This window comes from Accipiter gentilis, chromosome Z, assembly GCF_929443795.1.
Source record: "Accipiter gentilis chromosome Z, bAccGen1.1, whole genome shotgun sequence".
Classification (NCBI taxonomy): Eukaryota; Metazoa; Chordata; class Aves; order Accipitriformes; family Accipitridae; genus Astur; species Astur gentilis.
The window spans coordinates 56,707,241-56,732,803 of NC_064919.1; the positions used below are offsets into that span (position 1 = coordinate 56,707,241).

Below are 25,563 nucleotides of genomic sequence, written 5' to 3' on the forward strand. Positions count from 1 at the left end.
AGGAGGCTTTTATGGTAATCATAGAACTGTATTGCTGAAAGCAGGGGGATGGTCATTAGATCACATTACCTTGAAGGCCAGATGTGTCACTTGACTTGTCTTAAGGTCCCAGAAGTGACTATTGGACATGTATCTTTTAATACCATGCCTTCTTCTCTGATTTAAAGTTCTGATTTATTGAGAAAATACTATTTTTCTGTAAGTATTGCTGAAGGAGAGCGCAGTGTCTTTTGCTGACTGTAAATGACTTAGACTACCTGCTGATAGACTTGCTTCTTACCTGTAAAACACTCGATGACCTTAACTACAGATTTTTGTAGAAATCTGCTCTTAAGAAGCTTTAGGAGCCCCAATGACCTTTTTTCTTTCTCCCTCCCTGCCACCAGGTGGACAAGCACAAAGAGAATTTGGCAGCCATCATGATCACATACCCTTCCACCAATGGTGTGTTTGAAGAGGAGATTGGAGATGTGTGTGACCTGATTCACAAACATGGAGGCCAGGTTTACTTAGATGGAGCAAATATGAATGCCCAGGTACAAAATCTTGGAGGCAGATTTATTATAATTGGGAGTGTATGTTTGCTTGGACTAAAAATAGCACAGTAGTACTCAGTTCAGACCATAACACAGCTTCCTCACAAGATGGCACAGTGTTTGGGGGGAGAGGTGAGGTTTCCAAGAACAGTAATGAAAATTAGATGGTGGAAATAATTATCTTTTATCTGGTTTTGCCTGAAATGTGTTATAAGATGTATGAGTTGTACACTGAAATTGGCTTAGTCTGCCTGATCTTTGTCAAAGACATTCTTTACAGACTTGAGTAAGAATTCCTAAAGAAAAAAATTGTTTGCATCAATTCTTTCTTATGATGCATCACATTAAAGAAAAATGGAAAACATATAACATCTTTTTCAACTTATTTTTCTTAAATGAAGTAATAGGTCTTAAAATGGCAGATGAAGAATGTTTTGAAACAGAGTATTCCCTTCACAGGTGGGCCTGTGTCGTCCTGGAGATTACGGCTCTGATGTCTCTCACTTAAACCTTCACAAAACCTTTTGCATTCCCCATGGAGGAGGAGGACCTGGAATGGGACCAATTGGAGTGTGGGTATCTCTTCAGTAGCCTTTTCTTTAAAAAAAAATCTCTCAGTGAATCATGGTTGGCTTAAGTACAGAGCCATGAATGGGAAGGTGTACTGTTGTTTGTAAACTTTTGTCCTTTTTTGTCATGTGCTGATCTCATGAATGGTGAGGTCCACATGTATTCCCAAACCCTGACTTTCATGTTGGCCCTTTAGTGTGTATGGTAGACCTTGCTCAGCAGTCTGTTTTCTGAGTAAATGCAGAGATGACCTGTGGACTTTGAGGGCTGATACTGTATGTAGTCCAGAATGCAGAAGCGGTACATGAATTACGTGAATCTATTCTATAAGCAATCATACTTCTTTAGAAGAAAATAATCTTATTCTTTTAAAAAAAAAAATTTTGATTTGGATAGCTGCATGAGTATCTTATGAGAGAATGAAGACTGAGTGTCATCCTCCATTATCACCAGTTACATTAATAAACTTTCTCCAGACTTTCTGGAGGACTGTGTTTAGAAGGAAGGTGAAGAGAAGCTATGGTTGAAACTGTCCAGAAATGGTAACACAGGAACACACACTTAAGTTCTAAAATCAATGTTTTTGTTTTAGGAAGAAACATTTGGCACCCTACTTGCCTACCCACCCTGTCATCAAAGTACAGCTGGATAAGGATGCATGTCCTTTGGGTACTGTCAGTGCTGCACCTTGGGGTTCCAGTGCTATATTGCCAATTTCCTGGGTGTATATCAAGGTGTGTAGACTTTTATAAGGACTATCAGCTGAGGGTCTGTTTCTGTTTCAACAAGTCTGAGGACCACTGGAACCACATGAACAGGTTTATGAGCAACTTGTCACAAGATGTTGGCACAGACTGAAAGGACTATGGGACAGTCATAGGTTATTTACATCCTTTGAACCTCCTTGTTTTCCAGCAGGACAATGGAACAGCCTATTGCCATCCGTTGCAATAGGGAAGGATGGCAGGACAACTGCTGTATCTATTCAGCCTGCTTAATTCTTCTGTCTCTTGTCTGTAATAATTCTTGAGACAAGTGGACATAAGGCAGAAAGCTGCAACCAAGCTTGCCCTTCCACTGTCTCTGACATTTAAATTTTCATGTTTAAAAGCTGCTTGGTAATTATTATTATTCCAAGAATATTTTTGGTTGTATGCTGCAGTATTGTTATACTTCACCTGTATGTAACATTTAACTTTTCAAAATCTGTTCAATAAGAACTTGAATTCCAGGGGATTTTACTTAATTTGAAAACTGAACTTAGTTTTGGCTTTGCATATGCGGCAACTGGATCATGATCTATGTAATTTTTAATGCATTGCAATTTAGTGATAAGCCTGCAAATATTTTGTTACATATATGGAAGTATTCAGCTAACAGAGATGAGTGTAGATTCAAATTCTGTTTGAGAAGAGGGCGTGCTGGGACTCTGAACAACATTTAAAGCCTTCAGTGAAAGAAAGACTTGGAATGGCAAATGTAAGGGCAGCATCTACTCAGAGTAGCCTGTAGCCCGTTTGATCCTCTAACCATGGAACCTTCCGCTCCCAGGGAAACAAGCTCTTCAAGAATTTGAAATGAGCAAATATGAGCTGGTACAACTTCCATGGTGGCTTTTCAGCTGTGGGTAAAAATCACTTGTGACTGTAAGCTGGTTCCTATCACAGAATATTTAAACTGTAGTAAATTTTTAAGGGAAACTGTTTCTTTGCAATGCAAAGTGCCATCTGTTTACGCTGTCCCATCTAAAGGGGCTACTTTGAAGGCTGTTTTGGCTTTCTCCTTTGCCAACTTGACTTCTAAGAGGAGCGTTAAGAAATTCAACCACAGCTCAATTCCAGCACTGTCCTTTTGCTGTGCTTTAACACAGAAGTAAGTGCATCTGTGTTCATTTGGCTCTGGTCTCTGCTAATGGACAGTATCATCTGTGACATGATACAGGCAAGCAGAGTTTGAGTTGCTGGGATAATCTGTACAGACAGCATACATAGATTCTTGGACAGCTCTCTGGATGCTTTCCCTGGGGGTTAAGGATGATGACAGGCAGCATGTGCAGCTCTTACAAGTGTGCTGATGACATTCTTGAGTTCTGCTCACTTTTTTTCTATTCACTTCAGAGCTTCTCAGTTTGAGCAAAAGTTTGGGTTGCTCACTTGTTGACTTCAAGCAAAAAATCTTACACAGTAAGCAGTCTCATAAGTTATGTATACCAAAGTTGCTCTTAAGTAATCCCAGTGCTTTTCTGTGAGTGTAGGGTGGAAAGGTGTAATAGCAGTGTGACTGCCTTAAAACTACACAGATGCATTAAGGTGCTGTTGTCTATCATGCTTGCCAGGACATGAACGCACTTAGCTTGCTTGGGAGTGTTTTTAGATCTGTTTCTTCATGTTATTCCTCTTTCAGACAATGGGAGCAAAGGGTCTGAAACATGCTTCTGAGATTGCTATACTAAATGCAAACTATATGGCAAAGAGGCTAGAGAAACACTACAAAATCCTTTTCAGAGGAGCAAGAGGCAAGTATTGGACAATGTTTTCTTCTACAAAGCTGACTTTTTTTTTCCTAGTGTAGAAGTTGGCTTGCGATATGATTCTTTTTTAATGCTATATGACAGCTGCATCTCAAACTTCTCTTCGCGTCGTTCACAAGGAGAGAAATAACCTGCCACACTGCTTCTGTGGAGGTATTGCAATGAAACTGAGATACTTAGAAGAAAAATGCCTGTTTGTAATTAGATGAAATTATGACAAAAGATGGAGTCAACCTTGGCATTCAGATTGTTCTCCTTGAAGTCTAGTAGCAGAGTAATGAACAATAGAAAAAGGAGTAGCAACAAAGTTGAGACCTCCAAATTTCCAATAACCAAAAGCACAACAATTTAAGAACTCGAAGCAATTTTTGGACCTGTACTTTCCCTTACACACATTCTCTGAAAAGAAAAAAAAAAAACAACAAATGTCTCTCATTTCTGCTCCTTATTCTCCCCTGTGAGATGGGGGAGAATCCCCTTGGCAATGCAAAATATTTTAGCTACGTTCTAGTTCCCTTCTGCGGCTCTTCAGTCTTGCAGCCGGACAGAAGTAATGAATAAGAGGTGAAACAATTATCTGTTACAGTAGAGTAACTATAGGAGAATGCTATTTTGCTTAAGTTGAATAGCACCAAAGAACATTTGAGTACAATAGGTATGCTCTTCAACAGATATGTCTTAAATTTAATGGAGTACATCCTGGCTAAACCTGCAGGTTGCATTTTAAGAAAATATATTATTTCCTCACAGAAGTGAATGGAATTTGCAAATTTTGAAGGATTCAGCAATGAAACGGAACAAGGTTCTCCAAGATCATGGATATAAATTTAGATAACTTGTGTCTTTAGCCCTTCTATAACACCAGATTGGAGCTTTTCTGTGGCATAACATGAAACTGATTATCTTGTACATGGCTAATTCAAGCCTAAGACCCAAATGGTGTTGGGCTACTGACAAATTCAGTTATTTTTCAGAGTACTTGTAAATTATAGGAGCTACTTTGGCCACCCTTTCCTAGTTCTCATGTTGGAAGTGGCGACTCTTCTTAATGTGACGTGGGATTCAGAGGGCCAGTCTTCAAATACCGAGTTGTGTATCTCTTACCTGATAATTTCTCAGGTTTGAGTTTTTGTGCACGTGGATATGTTTTAATTTGTTTTTTTGCCATGTTCTCCACAAAACCAATCAGAATAGACTGCTTGGTAGATTGTGTTATTCTCCTATTAAGTAAACATAAGGTACACTTTTTTGTTTACAGGTTATGTAGCCCATGAATTCATTTTGGATACGAGACCTTTCAAAAAAACAGCAAACATTGAAGCTGTAGATCTTGCTAAGAGACTTCAGGATTATGGTAAGTCAAATGTCTTTTTTTGGAAATAGCAGTGTAAATACGAATTTCCTAGATTTCTTCTAAAGGGAGCCAGAAACATTCTAGTCCTGTGCTTATGGATGGTGAACCTGTCACAACCGTTTCAAGTCTTACGATGTTCATTAAGGGCTTAGAGAGATATTTGCATCTGTTGAGTTGCAGATGCAAATCTGCTGCTACCTCCCCAGTTTTGTAAACTGCCCCTTCAAATTTGCAACTACATGACTCAACCGTTGGAGCAAGTAGGCTGGAGCCGAGAGGTTAATAAGATTCCAACAACAAGGAAAAAAAAAAAAGAAAAAAAAAAAATAAAGAGTTTCAAAGTAGGATAATAGAATTTAAATGCTTCCATCCTGATAGTTTAGGCAGTTTTGCACACATGCTGTGAAGAACCTGATCGTTGCTACTCTGGCTGCCAGACAAAATGACCCACTGAACTGCTTGATCCTATGCAACTGTGCTTTTAACCAGTAATATCTGGTCAGTGAAATAATCCAGAGCCCAGTTGTGATACCAAACCAACCCATCCTTCCTGCTTGTTTTAAGTAAGTGGGCTGCTATGGCCTTAAATAGCATGCATCACTTTAAGTAGACTTTTCAGTAGGTACAGAGGTGAGTTACATGGATAAATTTAGTAAAGTTCCATCCTCTGTAGCCAAAATACAATTGTCACAAGGCTGTAATTAGCAGTAGTGCTGGAAGGGAATCATGAGAGACCACCTTTTCTTTCTAGCTTGTTTATGAGTGCAGAAATCTGTAAGTCTTACTTTGCCATCCAGCCTGTCATAAGAAGGTAAAGTGACAAAACACTTCTACTGAAGTGAGCAGCAGGAACAGAAATAAGCCGGGAAAGAAGCAATATACTTTGGGCTGAAAAGTAACAAAGCAAAAAGAGCAGGTTTTAAGAGTGTTTCATTAAATCAGTGTGTAACTGTATTGTAAATAAGGCAATGGCATTACCCTTCAGTGTTAAACACCAAGGTACTTGAAAAGTCTCTTACCTCTACAGTACGCTGCCAACACTACCAGTGAGTTCAGTCCTGTAAAGATTATAGAAAGAGCTGCATTTGTGAATCAATTGCTAGCTAATGCATATATTAACTCATAACCTATTGTCAGTGACTGATGATTTCTTCTTTATCAGGTTTTCATGCTCCAACCATGTCCTGGCCAGTGGCAGGGACACTTATGATTGAACCAACAGAGTCTGAAGACAAGGCAGAGCTGGACAGATTCTGTGATGCAATGATCAGTATTCGGCAGGAAATTGCTGAAATAGAGGAGGGCAGGATGGACCCCCAAATTAACCCACTAAAGGTAAGATGGCATGTAGAGCAAGTTACCAACATCAGCTTAACCCTTGAGACTTACTTGAGACTATGTGAGCCTGCTTTCTGGTCTTTCAGTACTTAAAAATAATTATGTGCAACAGTGAACACAGGAACTTCTTGAAATTTGACTTTTTTAGAAACCTTAAACTTTTTCAAAATTTGAATTTTGACTGTTTCAAGTCAGAAGTCTGGCTTTTGCTGAGAGAGCAGAGAGTTATTTATGCAAGCATATGATCTGTAATTTTTGAGGCCATCTCAAAGTAATGGAGATGCTTATTTATCTGGTTTAAGAAGGGAAATGGAATGACCTTAAAACTAACAGTAAAATAAAGATTGAATGAATTATTTTAGCAACTGGAGCACAAAGTTGCTATAGGCTCAAAATCTGTTCAATTCTTGCAATGCTGTATTAACTTTTTAAATACTGGGGGGATTTAGTGAAAAACTGGAACCATGTTCAAACCTTGGGTAGTATCTCCAGGCAAACCGAAAGAAACCCAGATACTAAGTCGCTTTCTGTTTTAAATCTGCCTTTTTTTCCCAGATGAATGGTATTCTCAAAAGACTCTCTAGACAGCAGTTAATTGTATGTAGTAATATGAACTTGAAAGAGGGTTCGCACTGGTATGTTCAACTGAATTTAGTGATTTCATGTTCTAAACGTGTCTTTTTGCTTGTAGATGTCACCACATACTCTGAACTGTGTCACTTCTTCCAAGTGGGATCGTCCTTATTCCAGAGAAGTGGCAGCATTCCCACTGGTGAGTAATAATTGGATCCTAGTGGTGTCGTAAAACATAAATGCGCTTTCTGCTCTGTGGTTTTCTGGTCAGTTGGAGATGAAAAATGTGGTAAGAATAAAAACTTCAGAGCCATTTTTACTGTTGCTCAATTTTTATGTGGGTAAGCTCTACAGTAGTTCCATTAGTTTTGTTTTTCAAGACAAGGAGAAAAGATCTTAAAAAAAAATATCTCTACACATGAAGTGCAAACTCAGTCTTCTAAATCTCAGCACTTCAATATTGGATATTCCTATTGGAAACAGCCCGTTCAGTTCTGACATACTGCACCAGGGGCTCCCAAAACAGAGTCCCATATCCTGATGTTCAAAGCTGTGCTCCAAAGAACTTAGATGAGGGTTTGACAAGATGCATGGCCAGCATGGGGCAAGCCACGCCAATGTGAGTCTGCTACAATTAAAAGTCAAATTGGAGCTGGATACATCAGACTTCTTCAGAGCACTCAATAAAATTGCTTCCACAACCTTAACAGCTAAATATATGTGTAACTAACTTTTCTCACCTAAAACTGAATTGCATCTATTATTGCTTCATGCTGTTTCAAAGAGGAAGAATTTAAATGCACCTGTGAAGTTTGCCACCTTGTTTTATATGTTATATTACAGCTATCTTGAACAGCACAGGTCTTGGTAGTCTCCTCCACTTTTCCTTGGTTCCTATCTGTGAACCAGTTATTCAAAGGGTCATAGTTTTCTTTTATCCCACAACAACTTCTTTGCAAGCATTTGTTAGAGGACATGGTTATACATTTTTGAAAATCTAAATATTCTTTTGACTGCCAACTCTACTATACATGCTTGTTAACTTTCAGGGACTGCAAATAGATTTGAAGTATGACTTCACTTTAAAAAATCCACTTTTCCAGCATTTGTCATTCTTAAAACTTCTAATGTCTATTACAATTACATAGGTTTGCTTGGTAGAAAAATTAAAATCGTTGTTTTTTCTTCTGTACTTAGCCATTTGTGAAGCCTGAAAGCAAGTTTTGGCCCACAATTGCTCGCATTGATGACATATATGGAGATCAACATCTGGTTTGTACCTGCCCACCAATGGAAGCCTATGAATCTCCCTTTTCTGAACAGAAGAGAGCATCCTCATAAGACTGCTTCCAGCTGCCTGGATTACTGAGTCCATCAGGATGGCCTTTTCCTCCCAGACCTGATAGGGGATTTATATACTGTGTATATTTTGGATAATCACCATGTTTGTTAATTGAATCACTGCTCAGTTAAAATGTAAATACAATCAATATGTTAGGTGTGAACAAAATGTGATTGTTCCAGAGCAGTTGCTGTTGAAGTTGCCTTGATTCAGTATTTTGTCTGTTTTGTGCTAAAGTTTTAACAATTAACACCCAATTTGCAAAGTGCCATGGAAGATATGGTTAAAAAAAGTAGAAAAGGTACAGATGCATAAGGCAATAGTAACGAATATTAACTGCAGGAGTAATTGTTTATAATTTGTAAAAAAAAGATGAAGTAGATTGTTTAATTTACTTTTCATATTACCACTAACATTGCTACTGTTAATATTTAATGCTGGTTTTTTATTACCTACCAATGTTAGTACTCTAATAAAATTGGTCAGAATTTTGTGTTGTCATGTTCTGGATTTCAGCTTTTCGGCTGGATTTATCCAACAGTGCGGTATGAAATTATGAAGCTAAAGTTCTGATTTGTCACAATTGCCACAGCAGTTAACAGCTTCCACATAAAGCAAAATACTGGCAGAGATTAATATTGAAATAAATGTCTGATTTTTTTTAATGAGCTAGAATGATCAGTTTTACGGAGCAGTGACAAACTTAACTTTTGTCTATATCACATCAGTTTCCTCTTGTAGTTCCATTTAATCCTCTTCTCTTATTCCAGAGAAGGCATGAAACACCTTTTCTAACAGACTATGAACTGCTTAGGTATAAATTAGATCTTGTCTAACAAAGTATTCTCCTTCCACAGTTTCTCAAATCTCTTGTTTCGGACACTGGCTTTGGTTTATACAATGCACTCAACTTGTCCTGCTTTGTCTTTTAAGTCTACAGCTTGTGTAAAAACTGATTCACAGCTTTAGCTCTGGCCCTCCAAGAATACCTACAGCACCCTGAGACCAAAGCCCTACTGCTACACACAAAGCCACACTCAAGTAGTTAGTAGCCAGAACACAGACCTTAAAACAGGAGCTCTTCTAATCTGTTCCCAGTCAAATTTATATAAAACTGATCCTCTCACCCATTACACAGAGAGAGATCTAAATAGTTAGTGAAGAAAATCAGAATTTTATACTCTGGAACTTACTTACTATTGAAAAGGGCATCTTTCAGTAGCCACTGATACAGCACTAAGGGCATCAGGAATTGTGAAAAAACACTGCAAACTTATAGCGTGAGGAAAGGAGAGTCTTTCTGTGTTGCCAGTCTAACTCCACAAAGTCTTGTCAAGCTACTTTAGTGTTTGTTAAAGGCAGTTCGATGTTGTTTGATTGTGTCTGTCACTGAGAAGTTGTATTAAAAAACTGGTTTACATGTTTTTTGTATTAAGCAGAGAACTTCCGATTGTTGACCTCAAACTGACAAATTTATCTCATCAATTAATTGGTAAAAGCTATCAAATGGAAAAAAACATTAAAAGGTATAAAATATTTCACAGCACTCAACTATCAGGTAAAAGGCCACAAGTCTTAAGTGCTTACTGCACAGACACAATGATTGTTACAAAGGTAAAATTACATCTGTTTTCCCCATAAAATACTGACCTGTTTTGTAAAACACAGAAGTTCAACAGGATGTAAGAATCTGTCTACAGCTCTTTTAAACTGTACGCTTAACACTAATTAATACCAATTCACCTACTGAACAGAGGCTGAACCCTCATTCTAGTAAGCACAGAAAAAGCTGACACATTAAATCTTTCAAAACTGTTCAGCAGCACCTGTTCTTTTGATATGTGACTAGAGAGACAGTACCAGCATTACGTATTTTGGATGCAACTAAAATCCTAAGTAGAATGGGGTGGGGGGAGTGGGTAGAGAAAGAAGTTACTTCGGATGAAGTGAGTAAGCCATTAAGCTAATTGTGAGCCAGAAAAAACAGCACTGCCATGTGCATCTCAAGGACCGGTTCATTACCACTCCAGGCTAAAGGCAAGATCTAAAATTACTGAGAATGACCTACATACTTCCATATATCCTTCTATATATGCCTAGTTTGCAGGCTATGGGCTGTCAGTGCAGCCCCATGCCTATGGTGGGAATCTCTGACTGATGGCTGTGCAGAGCACCCACAGCTCCCAGCTGCACCAGGCTGGCTCTGGCAGCAACCACCGGCAACGCCAGTGGGGCAGGACGGGTTCTGACTCCGGTACAGGGATTGAGCACTGACAAGCTTCCTTTAAATGCTCAGTAGAGACCAGAGTAGCTACATGACAGCCACTGGTATAGAGTATGTGTGAGCCCATGGATATCGGTGTCAGGTGGTTGGGATTTTTTCCTCAATAAATTTTTTCCTGAGAAATGAGTTAAGGAATATAAACCCACATGTCTGAAAAATAAGAAGCCCACCTAAAGACAGCATTTAGTAACCTGAAAAAAATTCTTTTAAAATGTTATGATTTAAATAAGTGGATAATAGTAAAAACAGAATTAGCAACTTTTCTGAATCATAAAATATTTAATAAGGTATATTTGGGGGGGGGGGGGGAGGGATATATTGTATATAAAATTTCAGATCACAATATGAAGCGATTTGAACCCTCTCCAAGCTAGCACTGCCTTCAATGCCATGTAGATGTATTGCCACTGATACAAGACCTACTAAAAGCATACAGTTTAACTAATACAGAAGTGGCTTTTTTATATGAAATATTTTTTACACAACTAGAGTGTCTTGAATACCCTCTTTAAGTGCAAAAAACACAGATCACTTTACACTAATGCAGCAACAATGCATTCATATTGTTCTCATTAGTCATTAGTAGTCAACTTGCATAAGATACAAGAAAAGCACAATGAAGCTCACAAAAATAGACTAAAAATCAGCCAGTTCTTGCAAAAAAATACAGCATAATAGAAGAAAAAGACAAAAAAGGATTATGCACACCACAGAATCTGCTGTTCTTTAATCCAGCTGGCTTAAGTGCTGTTTCTGTTTTTTTGCTGTTTTTTGTGGGTTTTTGTTTTGGTTTGGGGTTCTTTTTGTAAATCAAACCACATGGACCAGGCACAACTAATATTCAGGAGGCAGTGTGTAGCTAAAACTTCACTAACTTTTTGTCATCCCCACAATTTATTTTCCTCTGTCCTGAGGTAGTTACAAAAAAACAAATCATAAATTAAGCATCAGCTAGGCCAGTAAGAGCTGAGGCTTTTCTTTTTTTTTTTTTTCCTTTAAAAACTATTTGTTAACTGGCCAAAACTACCCTTGATGTTAAAAGACAGCTGAGAATTAGAGTTCTCACTACACCAAAAAGATGGCTATTAGGGGAAGAGGGTTAGCTGCTTCAAAATGTGACAATATATTGAGTCCCATCAAGCTGGCTGGTCCACTGTTGAATTTCCCATATTTATTCTCCTTTACTGTCTATAAAGTCACTGGGAGAAGTACAGAAGGATCTGAGCACATCATCGTCCTTTACTGTAACCAGGGAAGAACTGGTCCAGTAGTGTCTGCAGTATCTTGTTGGGAACCATGGTGTAGCCTTTTCCCAGGTCATAGCGGCAGGCAGGGCAGGTGAAGACTTCAGCTCTAAAGGAACGCTGTAAACAACTCTAGGACACACAAAGACAGAGAAGTGAATTATGAGAACTTTGTTTTAGACTGACAGCTTAACCCAGCAAAAACTAAGGAATCACTATAAACCAAAGATGAAATCTATCTGCCGTACTACCAGGAAAAAAGGAAGTCATTACCAAGTTATCTGGTGCCTACCTGTGCCTCTATGTCTAAAATGTCGTAACAAAGGAACTCTGCTCTGGGCTGGGATGTGAAACATCAAGCTTGAGAGGAATTAAATCACTACTGAGATTTCCCCTTCATTTCCACTAGTGCCTTCCTGTGAATCACAGCCATGTCTGCAGCTTCATTCTAGCTTCATGGTTAGATTGCTACAGTTTTCCAGACCTTCATTTCAATTGGATGAGATTCAGTTAAGCCTTAAAGACATATGTAGAATAATACAATCTCTAACACATTAGCATCTGTGCTGCCCTTCTTATTACGTTACTACAGGCTGCAGATAGCCCAAGCCCATGAGCCGAGTATCAGAAATTTATCAGGGCAGATCTGTGCCCAAACAGCAATAGCAAATTACTATCAAACTATTCCTTACAACTTTAACTGGATGTTATTTTGTATTTGCAAATATTTACTGACATCTTCAAATTCTGTGATTTGTGAGTTGGTTGCCATTCAGCTTTCTCTTCTCCATGGTTTTCCAATTTCCACAATTCTGAATATTAACCCCTTCATAATACTTTTTGGTTTTTAAGAAGCCATAATCATTCTATGTGTGCAGGCCATCCATAACAATACAGCGATTTTTACCGGAGTGATACATATCTTTTTGAACTTGCATTAACAAATATTGTTCTAGGATGATAACAGTCTGAGTCCTTTTAGGCTCTTAGGCAGAAATGCTAGGTATGGCAGGCACAGTTCAAATACGTACAATTAAGCACAGGATTCTGTACACACCTGTGTTACAAAAGTTAACTCTAGTACAAATTTGATTCCAAACTCCTTACATTATATCCAACTGATCAAGGTTTTAAGATACACGAGTTATAAATTGACTGCTGTGGCCCTCCTACCAAACATAAACAATGCCAAGAATAACAAGATAACATAATTTACTCCAAATCAGCTCAAATAATTTTCTTGTATTTACCCTGCATCCTTTCAACAACTCTTAAGTGTTACACAATTATAAAATCTGGTTTTATTCCTTAACTATGTAAATCTAAATTAGTGTTACTGTACCAACATCTAGCTCCCGGACCAAACCATTTTCTAGTGTAATTCCACTGATTGCAAAGGAATGACTGCAATGGTAAACTTCGTTCATTATGTCTACCAGGAACTATACTAAACATACTTCCACTCTTTATTACATAAAATTAAGGTTACACAGCAATCACTGAATGCAAACTTGTTGCATGTTTTTGCTCAGAATGTTAGGCAATAATTATTGTCTTTCTAAAATACATATGGCTTTGGTGACTAGTGTCTCAGAGCCAAGAAAACAGCCCAGAGCACGACTGAGTTCATTCTTACTTTACAGACGTTGTGGAGGCACTCTGTTGTCACTGGCTGGTAAACCAGCTCCTGGCAGCAGACACACATAAAGGATTGTTCCAGTTTCTTCAGAAAATTCTAGTGTAGGGCAAAGGAATAAAAAAGACAAACTCTATTACAGTTCTCATGAATGCCACTTATTACAGAAAGATGATGAACTTCCAGAAGTTAAGTCCTCCATACCCATGAGTACAGCTTTCTAAAAGTAATCGGGAAGCAGGTCCATAGCTGTGTAATTTCCCTGCTTTTCCACAAATCAGAGAACTAATGTTTTAAAGATTATTTACTTGTTTGTATGAGTACTGTTATGAACAAAATGAAACAGACTGGAGGGCCCCTCATGACTGTTAGTGTAGGTCAGAAAATTTAGTAGTTCTGTTTATTGACTGCTGCTAGAAATTTGCATGTCCCTGAAAGATCTCTGTTTCTCTGCCAAGGGAATTACTTCTGCTAAGAAAGCCACTTCTGCACCTGCTCCTGTGCTTACGGGTTATGGCTAGCTTAATGGCTTCTTCTCTCCTCAGGTCAAATTCTCTGCAGTGTGTAAATCAACCTCCCTGGTTTCTAAAGCTTCTCAGGGCATCTCTGAGGAATCTCAAGATACATTCATATCAGGTGTTTTACACAGACAAGCAAGCTTATCTCTGGCATGCCAGTGATCTCCAAGTATCTCAAGAATACAAGCTGAGGTATAGAAAAAAAAGCAAATCTATGGGTAATCAAAATACAGTTCTTTGTGATAATTTTTTAAATACCAGATTCCTCATAAACCACATTTTATTTAGTTAAAAGGGAAGGTGGTTGTTTCAAGAAGAAAGATTTACATTTTCACAATAGCGACCCAAAACTACCAGTGATTCCTGTTGCCTTTAGGGGCAACCAGACGGAAATCTTACCAAAATCATGGGTAGGAATCTGTAGAAAAGTGACTTCTCAGCCACATTTAAATTACTGTTTTCTCCTTTTCACAAACACGTATCTCTATTGCCTGTCATCACGCACAATTGTAAGAGCTTAAATTCCTTCTAGTCATTACAGACACTGGACAGAAGACAGATAACAGCAAATAACTTTATACATTTCCTACACAAAGACAACTGCAGCAGCATTACAGCAAAATCTAGTACTGTAAGTGGAAGAACAGGGAGTTATAGATGCTTCTTCTGTTACAGAAGCACCATAAAAAGTCACTGGTAATTCTCAAATAAACTAAATATGTATGTCCATTTTTAGATACCCATTTTCCAAATTATGGTTTGGTTTTCACTGAGTTGAGTTTTATCAAGTTATTTTAACTTCTTAGTGCCTTGATTTCTTCTGCAAAACAGCTAAAATAACTATGAACTTGACACTGGTAAGACTAATTATCACTGATAGACACAGTATTTCAGGACATACTCCTTTTGTGGACTTTTTTTATAGTAGTGTCTATAGTCTCTTCAATCTTAAGCTATTCTTGCTATCTTCGTGACATTTAGGGGGAGGAAAGTATTTTCTCTTACTCAAGTTTCACTCTCTACAGAGTGGGATAATCTAGATTTGACAAAAATATTTTCATTTCATATCTAAATTTGAAGATAACAGTACTTTTATCTTCTTAAACAAAGCAAGCAAGCTGTATTTTCCAACATAAAGTTATTTTCTGTCTCAACAGAAAGGAGTGACTAGAACCACCTTTCTTTGTGTTTGATTCCTCACATCAGCACAGCACAAAAATACATGTATAATTTCAGAGAAAACATGCTCACTTCAAAAATGAAAACAAAAAAAAGCCACTTCTAACTTCAAAATGTTTTTTGAGTGAGAAAAGATCTCTATTATGCAGGTGTAAACTGAGCCATCAATAGCAAATTGTACAAGTGAGGATTATTTTCTTGAAATCAAAGTCTTACAAGTAAAAATAAAGCTAGACACAGTCTGTATTCAGCAGAAGTTCAAAAAGCACATTAGGTTTTAAGTGAGACTCAAGATTTCACCTAATAGTCTAAAGAAAAGGTAAACATTAAAAACTATGCATGCAGCAAACATACTGGTCCTTCCTTAAGAGATGCAAGTACTTCATCCCACAGTTTCTGGTTCATACAGTCTTCTCTAATCAGCCATTGCTGCTCTTGGGTCAGCTGGAAAGCCTCTCCTTTCCCTCCATCTCCCATCCTCATGGCTTTGGGTGTATTCGTAGGTTCCTCTATACCTGCTTAAGATTATTACCATCAGACAGAGTAACAACAGAGTGTTAGTCTGAACTAGTAAAAGGGGAAGACAAAACTGTTTCTAGACAGCTAAAACATGGATTACACCCATGAAATGTAGCAATCAAATCCCTACTCCAGCTCATACTGTTCAGCATTGTTCTGGACTGCAGCACACAGTTGTACAGAAGACTTCACTTTACTACAGAGCTTAAGAGGAAAAAAAATCCCGTAAGAGTAGTAAATAAGGTAAGATCCCTACACTACTACTAAATTACAGAGCATGTACTTATCAATTTACATTAGTATTACAAATAACTTCAGACTTCCACAAAGTTTCATGCTACTGGCTTAATGAACGTAACATGACAGACTTCACTGATAAATGCTAAAAAATTAAAAAGAAATACCATCATCAATTGTCCTTTTCTGGTTTCCATTACTCTGGCTGGTTGGCTCCTGTTTCACAGTTTGCTTTTTAACCTTATCCTTCTTCTCCTTACTAGCCATGGCTTCCAAATAACCTTCTGGATACTGAAATAAAAAAAGCATAGATTTAAAACAAAACCACTGGCATCCAGGAATTCCTAAATACCAACAAGACTAATTTCTAAAAGACTTTAAAACCTTGTGATTACATATTGAAATAATTTACAAAATAATTTTTAAATTCCTACATGACGCAGAAAACATTTAAATTATTATCTATTATTAAGAAAGTATAGTCAAGGCAAAGAATCTAATCCAGACTCCATTGTATTAAAAGGAACCTGAGAACCCAATCTATGACCCTTACAGCTATACAAATCAGTTAGGCAAAGTTTAAGATGTTGGTATGCTGTAAGATACACCATTGCCTTGCTGAGAAAAGAAACAGCATGTTAATTCTTTCTATCTTTCATGGGTTCTGCAATGTCCAAGTCCTCATGGGTCAGTTTATTTCTGTGCCTGAAATACACTATCTATACAAAATGCTCAGTCACATGGAGAGAAAAATACAAAAAATGCACAGGTTTTTCGATTTCTCAGACTCAGCTATAACAACAGTTGCTTGTAATTCTTTCCAGCCTAAGGATCACAACACTGGATTCAAACTCTTAATTTTCCAGCTCATATATGCAAAGCAATTCACTGTTAAGGCAAAAGGTTCATCCACCCTTCCTTCTACTGTGCTACTATTACAGGATTCTTTCAGTCTGCAGATAATCTGTAGTGGGTTTTGGCATTAAAGCCTGTCACGGTGAAGTACAAGAAAAAAACCCAGGGCTTTAATTTAACTGATTTCTATTTCTGGAATTCGTTTACTGGAACTGAGAATAAAACCAACTCTGCGAGTCCTGATTCGAACCTGTACACTCAGACCCAGTTTCTTTGACCGCTCCATTCCTTCTGAAGTCCAAGGTGCAGGCTCAACATCATCTCTCCTCAGAAGATAACGCCAAACTAAAAATCCACATTTTCCAATTTCTGGCCAATATTTCACCACCTAAAGAACAATATAAAACTTCTGCCATTATTTCATCACAAGTCAAACACGTGCATATAGTCATACTTTAATTATTCAAGAAGAAATGAGAAGACTAAGTTATATATTACTATTGTACAGCAGCTTTTCCCTCAGGTAAAAAATTTTTCTATTTTTGATAAATACAGTGCTCTTAAAGGGCATACACCTTTATATCAGATGCTGAGAAGCCATTAAATGCACAGAAAGCTAGGATATAGTTGGAAGAAGTGAGGAAATTATTAGATTTCCAGGGATGAATATGCACATAATATGTCTGCTCAGTATATATATAAACCATATATATACCTACTAGACCAAGCTAACGTAATGAACAGTAGTATTTCTACTACCACTCCCTGATTTGACCCAGGATTGAAAACCCTTCAGAATCAGACTCAAACCAAACCATGGATCTCAGAATGGAAGAAATAATATGGTTTATAATATGCTTTGTATGTGGTCAGTAAGCACTTATAAATAGCTTACATATTTAATTTTATATATCCTATTTTGGATTATGTTCTATTATCACTGCTCTGAATAGCTTCATTTCAGTTCTTTGCAGAATAAACTAAGGCTAAAAATCTATCATAGAGAAAAAAGAATTATTTCTTTTAAGTAATAATGAAGAATTTGCGATGTAACACACATGAGACTTTTTAAAACAGCTGAAGAAAAATGTTATGTTGCACTTAGTAGAAATCAGAGTACCTTGTAAATGCCATCATATCTGTTGCCTTCCTCTGGGGCATATTTGCTGATTCGCCGTCCTTTTGAACTGCGCACTACTCTGACTGGTTTACCAGCTCTCCAGTTCTTAGACTCTGCTCCATTTTTGTCATCCAGTGGGGCATCACAGTTAAGGGCTAATGCCCTAGAGAGAGAGTCAAAACCTTCATAAACTAGATTGCTTCACACAACAGATTTTTGCGAATTAATGTAATTAAGTCATATCTATTTTCCTTGTCTAATTACACTTTATCAAGCAGCACAGAACTTTTCAGTATATTCTTTAACAACTGCAGATGGAAAAAAATGGGTACAAACAGTTTGTTGTCAAGATTCCAGATGAAAACTCAGCTGATATTGCTAAATAAAACAAACCAGTCCTTTTAGATTTAATAATCTTCATTTGTAAAAATAAGCCCTTCCTAAATAGCACTGAGGGAAGAAAATTGTAACAAAAGGCAAACTTCTATTGCTATTCCCCCTTAACTGCAGATTTTAAGGTTTTTAAGTTGTGTACACAGAAGTAATGAATATGATGAAAAACACTAGAGAGAAAAAATCATCCAAAAACCTCCAAGTAACTGAAATGTCTCACATAATACATAAACTGCCTCACAGCAGGAGTTAAATAATGGTAGCCAACTCAAGGACAAGCAAACCCCTTTATCCACTAACAACACAAAGACCCTCTTCTAGAAACCTGGAGCAAGACAGTATGAATACTTACTAGACCAGGCTGATGTAATGAACAGTATTTCTACTACCACAGTCTGATTTGACCTGGGATTGAAAACCCTTCAGCATCAGACTCGAACCAAACCATGGATCTCAGAATGGAAGAAATAACAGGGTTTATGAACAGCCATGGTATGAGTATAAAACCCATATTTGTACAGAACAGTGAGGGACAGGCATACAATGCCAACTTTAAAAACGTTTCTTATGTAAAAACAAAACTTAAAAAAGGAAAAATATCTGGACAAGCAAAACCAATACTGATTCAACTACAGGGAATCGTCATAATCTTCATTATCAAAGTGCCTGAAAACTTGTATCAAAATCAGTAACTGAGAGAACCTTGTTACACTCCATGCGCACTAATGCCTTTGTCAGTGCATTTCTCATTTGCCAAGAGCAGAGAAATGCTAAGACTAAGAAGTCCAGCTTTTAATTCTGTTTCCCAAAGCAAGTTTGCTCTATTCACTAAATATGCTTGTAAAACTTTTGCTTAAACTTACTTCTACCTTCCCTCCCTCCTTGTTCTTGTTCACATCATGTCCCTCCCTCTCTCTCCCCCCCCCTTTCTCAGCAGCCAAGTCACGCTTTTCCTCTAAGCACCACCAAAAAGCTTGAAAGAATCCCTCTCCACTCTGCTTGACAGGAGCAGATCATATCTAAAAGCAGACCTAGCAGAGAAAAGGTCTCAGTCAATATCAGCATCCCACAGTTGTTAAGTGGTCAGCTGCCTAACAGGTTATGCTCTTGGAAACAGAAAAGGATGGAGATCTCTTCATTCAGTCAGGCTTTTAGAAGACATAAAAACACTTTAAGCAGATGTCTAATTAAACTTTTGGACATATATCTTCTTTTTTAAGCACCTGCTTTTGATAAAGCAACACCCTAATTCCTTGCTTTTCATAGAAAACTATGATGGAAGAAAGGGCCAGCAAAATAGAAAAGACTTCTTTTAACATGGGAAAATGAACATGTTTTCTTCCTACTTAAATTTTGTAACTTATTTACCCATTGAAGAAGAAATTTAAAAAGAAACACCCAGAATAGAAAACTTCCACCCAAGAGTTTTGACAAACTTCTCATTAAATTAAAACAGAGTCCTCTGAAGGAAACTGTAGGACAATTTCAACCAGACATGACTACTAGCTGCACCAGCAATACAGTAACATATTTCATTGAGGTGTGTGTTTCTTTAAATCAACAAAACATAATGCTTGATAAAATGCCTCTTAGCAGCAAGAGGCACTACTGTTTACAAAAGCAGCATGTACAAGAGTAAATGAATATTGCAAAATGTTAGTTTTAGATTAAAGCACTACAACCCAGCTATTTGTTTTGGAATACTTTTTAATTTTATCTTCAAAACTTACCTGTTCATGTGTGTCAATGTCTGATCAAATGAATGTTCTCCAATCCTTTTATTGCCAGAAAGATCTCTACCCCCACTCCCAGTGTAAGTGAATTCATCTCCTCGATCCTGCACAAGAAGATTATCCTTCATTTTAACACTCCAAAGTAAAGCAACTCAATTTACAAAAAATGTGACTTCATTTGTTCTATTTACTCAGACAGAAAAAAACCTATAATCCAAAGCATGAAAAGATGTGTTTTCAATTTCAGCATCACTGTCCTACAGTAGCTGTGCCAGCACAAAGCTACTGGTCTGGATGGAACATATTGTCCAGAAAACTCTTATTAAAAAATTGCCTGCCTTAAAAAATTGGACTTTTGCATCTCTTAAAATCCTATTTTTGGGGAAAGAAAAAAAAAGTGAGGAAGGGAACACATTTTAGCAAGTGGTTACTTGCTCGAGAGCTTTCATTTAGTTTACAAGAATATCATGTTTGTAAAATACATAATAAATACCTTGGAGGGATCACTTCAGCTTGTGCAAGGGGCTAAGTACTAGTAAGTACAAACAGGTCTGCCTTATGTACAAGGCAGGTGCTTTAATGCATTAATAATCCTAGCTCTTCTGAACTAGTAAGAGTTTAAGTTCATTTAATTTGCATTTTGTAACATGATACAATTCTGTAGTATACTTTCTACATAGAATTTTCTTTAAATCAAAGGAAGGTTGATAGAATCTTTTACCGTGAACCATGAAAACAGTCAAAATCTACATACACATAAGTAAAGCCAGTAATACTGTTTTCTTTAGGAAATGTATCACAAAAATTCATATTACTCTTGGCAAATACAAGCATTTCTAGAAATATATATATTCTACAAATATATTTAATATGATATATCTTTGGAGATGCAAATTTTGCACAAAGCGTGAAGCAGTAGTTGACGATAACTACTTAATAGGAAAATAATGTTTATATGAATTTTTATAGCAAAAATCTGAACATATTTGTATGCAGTAGTAAAATTCAGTCAATTTCTTACCACTATTAAAAGTCTGAAATTATTAAGGATCCAGTGCAAGACTGTTACAGATATTTCATGACTGACAACAGCAGAAAAAGAGAAAGTTAGAAAGAGAAATGCTGGTTGAACAAGGCCATAGATTAATTATAGAAATTATTTTATTTTATTCTGTGTAGGGAAAACCTAACAGAAATTCAGCTGCAGTATTAGAGTATTTCTCATTCAAAATTTATCTAGACATAATAACAAACAAGTGCTATTAAGTTAAAAAATAATCAAAACCTAACAAAGACATACATAAACTCTGGTATTTCCTTTCTTAAAACAGTCTACTTACTCTGCTCAATGAACCTCTAAAAAATAGCAGTAATAGAATGATGTTGTATGAGGACAATAATGACACAACTTCAAAAGAATGAAAGACCAACAAGACAAGAACTATTTACTAAGACAGCATGTAAAATAAATAGTATAAAATCAGGTATCACAGAATTGAGCTATGCTCAATTTTTCAGTGATTGTCAAGATAAACAAAATGCGCAGATCACACAAAGATGACTGTGATAATAATATGATGAATAGGGATGGTTTGCTTGATGAATCAGGCCCGTTCAAACAAATTGTATTTTAATACTGAATAAGAAGCTTGTGCCAAGTTCAGAAAACCAGAAAGATGTATCTTGGAAAGTCATGAATCCAGAATGATTTAGGCTTCATAACAAAGAAGAGACTGGATGCATGTTCATGGTGTAGCAGAGTGGGGAAAAGTGCTAAGGCAGTTTTTTGATGTATAAGCAGAAATAAACTGAAACTGGAAGGTGATTTTTCCCTCTTTTTAGAGCACAATGTTGAGACAAATATTGAAATAACACATATATAAGAATGTAAAAAAAAATAGAGGAAAGACAGAAACACTACGTATGTGAGCAAGACGGAGAAAATTATTTACAAGACAAGACAGGTTCTTGACAAATGGTTTTGTTTACCAACTAGGTAGAACAATCTTCATTGGAAGAAAGTACTGAACAGACTTTTTTTTTTTGGCATAACAGACAAACATATATCAAGGACAAATCACTATAGACTTAAGCCAAAAAACCAAGTATGAAGGCATAAATGCAACAGTATTCATAATTACCTACTGGAACACACTCCTATGAAAAATGGGTTAAATGTAAAAGGCCTAAAAACATCAAACTTCCAGTGTCTTCAGAGAAAGACTGAGTGGTTCTCTGGGTGGTACTCTTTAACCACAGGCAACCACACGACATTGTGCTTGAAGATAGCACAGATACAAGGCCTATGTACACATGCTCACCTCTTGAATAGATTCCACACTTGACAGGTTACATTTGGTTCTCCTTAATTATCCAAGTGTTCTGTTCTATGCATAAATAGGCAAAACTATGGATTTGGGGAAAACTGGTAATCCAGGGGAAGGAAAATGGAGGAGAAATGGAACAGCTATGGAGCACAACTGTAACAGGTCAAATAACAAGAAGATGGCATCTTTTAACACCCCCCAGTGTAAGGAAGGCTCATTTCTGCTTTGCTTCCCAGAAGAACAACATTCACTTATTTCACATCAGACATATATATTAAAAAAAAAAGGATTTCAGGGAACAAAGACACACATTTCCTAGGATTGGAGGAAAATGACAGAGATCTTGCCATATAGGGCACTGATTTGGACTGGATGAAGAGAAATTGGGAGGACATTTGAACCTCTGATATGAGAGCAACTCCTAAACAAGGGGAGGAAGAAAGCCCATGAGAATATGTAAGTGGTTGTAGAGACAGAAAATCTAGAATGGCAAGAGTAAGTGATGTACAGACACAGAGTTCTTAGAGTGGAAAAAATGTGGAAATGAATACAGCCCGTGATAAGTGTAAGTAAAATGGGGATACTGGTAGTATGGAGACCTAATGGGAGACCTATAGAACCTATTTCCATCCTGGTTATGGAGTTTTACTTTGAAAGTGGAATATGCCAGGAATATTCACACAGCTTATTATTTGGGATCTTTTGATGAGTAATGACTCATTAAAACAATTTCTCAATAGCTTTGAGTTCTAAGTCTATCTAGAGACAATGCAGGATCTTCCTACGACCCATAACTGTTCGACTGATAGCCTGTATGTGACAGGTAAAGGCAGAAAGCTATTTTTTTCTCAAGAGGATCAGAAAGCAGAGCTTAAGATACTGATACTGCTGTAAATACTGCATTCAACAGTTCAAGAAAACATTTGGTCAAAGGAATTATTGATGTCTGTATGTTCTTTAATAACATTTTTAAAATGTTCTTCACTTCTTTAAAATAACTGTCGAAAAGGCTATTAAAACAATCTTATATTTTCCCTTCTTTTCCTTCTTCCTACCTTTTACCCATTTTCTTACCTCAAAATATGTAACTCTGGCATTTCTCTTCTGCTTTCCACAGCTTAATTCAACTTTCTTGCACCAAAACATTCTTTCAACAGCTAGTAAAACCTTTGTTATTCTGTCTTCTCTTAATGCCTTCTGTATGTCTCATTTTCTTATGTTGCCTCCATAAAGTTACTTCTTAACTGTCCTGTATGTAAAGCTTAATCATGTCACAGAGCAAATGAACTTCAGCCACAGGAACATTGACCCAGTATCTCATATTGGGGCATTTGAGTGGAAGATGAGCCTGAAGCTCTAGTACTATAAGCCAGTCAGCCTCAGACATACAATGTAAGCAGATGGTCAGTTTTATTAAATTACACTCCACTATTTCAATGTTGTTACATAATCGGTTGTAAGTCTAACAAAGAGATAATGGAGAACAAAAAAAGTAAGATTTTGAATTCTGCCTAAATGTTCAATGACATTATTTCTATGGGTTGCTTTTATACAGCAGCTGACAGGGGCATTAGCTACTTCAATTTACTGGAATATCAGCTATCTCAAGATACCTCTCAATTATTTTCCCTTTTCATTAACACCTCTTGTATTATACTCAGATTTCAAAGTTTGGTCCCAACATACACATAAAAATTGCATTGATCAGTTAGTAAAATATGCTATTATGAACACAAACTTCTTCTAGATGAGTGTATTGGGTTTGTGTGGCAAGGTTTCGGTAGCTGGAGGGCTACAGGGCTGGCTTCTGTGAGAAGCTGCTAGAAGCTTCCACTATGTCCGATACAGCCAATGTCAGCCACCTCCAAGACAGACCTGCCAATGGCCAAGGCCGAGCCCATCAGCGATGGTGGTAGTGCCTCTGGGATAACATATTTAAGGGGAAAAAAACCCCAACCCTGGGGAGCAGCAACAGCTGCCGGAGAGAGGAGTGAGAACATGTAAGAGAAACGCTGACACCCAGGTCAGCAAAGAAGGAGGGGGAGGAGATGCTCCAGGTGCTGGAGTAAAGATTCCCCTGCTGCCTGTGGGGAAGACCATGGTGAGGCAGGCTGTCCCGCTGCAGCCCATGGTGAGATGGCAGCCTGTCCCCCTGCAGCCCATGGAGGTCCACGGTGGAGCAGATATCCACCTGCAGCCTGGGGAGGACCCCACATCGGAGCAGGTGGGTGCCTGAAGGAGGCTGTGACCCTGTGGGAAGCCCATGCTGGAGCAGGCTCCTGGCAGGACCTGGGACCCCATGGAGAGAGGAGCCCATGCTGGAGCAGGTTTTCTGGCAGGACTTGTGACTCCGCAGGGGACCCACACTGGAGCAGCCTGTGCCTGAAGGACTGCAGCCCATGGAAGGGACCCAGGCTAGAGCAGTTTGTGAAGAACTGCAGCCCATGGGAAGGACCCACATTGGAAGAGGTCATGGAAAACTGTCTCCCGCAGGAAAGAACCCACACTGGAGCCGGGGAAGAGTGTGAGGAGTCCTCCCTGTGAGGAGGAAGGAGCGGCAGAGAATGTGTGATGAACTGACTGCAACCCCCATTCCCCATCCCCCTGTGCCACTGGAGAGGAGGAGGGCAAGAAATCGTAAGTAAAGTTAAGCCTGGGAAGAAGGGAGGGGTGGGGGTAAGGTCTTTTGAGATTTAGTTGTTATTCTGCATTATCCTGCTCTGATTTGATTGGTAATAAATTAAACTAATTTCCAAGTTGAGTCTGTTTTGCTTGTGACCGTAAGTGGTGAGTGATGTCCCTTGTCCTTATCTCGACCCATGAGCCTTTCATTGTATTTTCTCTCCCCCGTCCAGCTGAGGAGGGGAGTGATAGAGCAGCTTTAGTGGGCACCTGGCATCCAGCCAGGGTCAATCCACCACAGTGAGCTTTAATCTTCAGTCTGAACAATAACAACAACAGTGTCTTATTGGCTTTTTTGATATAAGAAATTTTGATATAAAATTTCATCAGTTCATCAACCCCTTGATTCATCAGTTTCACCTCAGTGAAACATAATGAATAGAGGCTAAGATTTTGATTAATATGACAAAGCAAAATAAAAAAAGCACTAAGCCTTTTTAAATGAAGTTATTAAATTCAAGACAAATATTAACTATTGGACAATTATATTTGAAAGGATTTTCTTTCCCTAGTAGTGGGAGTACCTGAAACTGAATCATGTCATCATTCATCTCCATTAAAGTCTCATAAGTCTGTATGCACATAAGTGCTGA

At 37.7% G+C, this 25,563-nt stretch overlaps 2 protein-coding genes across 4 annotated transcripts in view; one reads left to right on the forward strand and one right to left on the reverse strand.

Moving 5' to 3' along the window:
* The window catches only part of GLDC (glycine decarboxylase), a 50,019-nt gene extending 41,111 nt beyond the window's left edge, over positions 1–8,908 (forward strand). Inside the window, exons 18-25 of the mRNA XM_049794741.1 lie at positions 387–536; positions 996–1,108; positions 1,699–1,840; positions 3,510–3,621; positions 4,895–4,990; positions 6,153–6,325; positions 7,020–7,100; positions 8,099–8,908. Of these exons, the coding sequence (XP_049650698.1) occupies positions 387–536; positions 996–1,108; positions 1,699–1,840; positions 3,510–3,621; positions 4,895–4,990; positions 6,153–6,325; positions 7,020–7,100; positions 8,099–8,242 (1,011 nt within the window). The 3' untranslated portion in view covers positions 8,243–8,908. The remainder of the gene's footprint in view (positions 1–386; positions 537–995; positions 1,109–1,698; positions 1,841–3,509; positions 3,622–4,894; positions 4,991–6,152; positions 6,326–7,019; positions 7,101–8,098) is intronic.
* A 1,931-nt stretch (positions 8,909–10,839) lies between these two features.
* UHRF2 (ubiquitin like with PHD and ring finger domains 2) overlaps positions 10,840–25,563 on the reverse strand; it is a 93,958-nt gene continuing 79,234 nt past the window's right edge. For 2 of the 3 annotated variants that reach the window (XM_049794303.1, XM_049794305.1), the window contains exons 10-16: positions 19,959–20,065; positions 17,836–17,998; positions 16,966–17,103; positions 16,028–16,151; positions 15,459–15,622; positions 13,408–13,506; positions 10,840–11,903 (exon numbers count right to left, since the gene is read on the reverse strand). In XM_049794303.1, coding sequence (XP_049650260.1) covers positions 11,757–11,903; positions 13,408–13,506; positions 15,459–15,622; positions 16,028–16,151; positions 16,966–17,103; positions 17,836–17,998; positions 19,959–20,065 — 942 coding nt within the window. In that variant the 3' untranslated portion in view covers positions 10,840–11,756. The remainder of the gene's footprint in view (positions 11,904–13,407; positions 13,507–15,458; positions 15,623–16,027; positions 16,152–16,965; positions 17,104–17,835; positions 17,999–19,958; positions 20,066–25,563) is intronic. The other variant, XM_049794304.1, reaches the window with a different exon arrangement.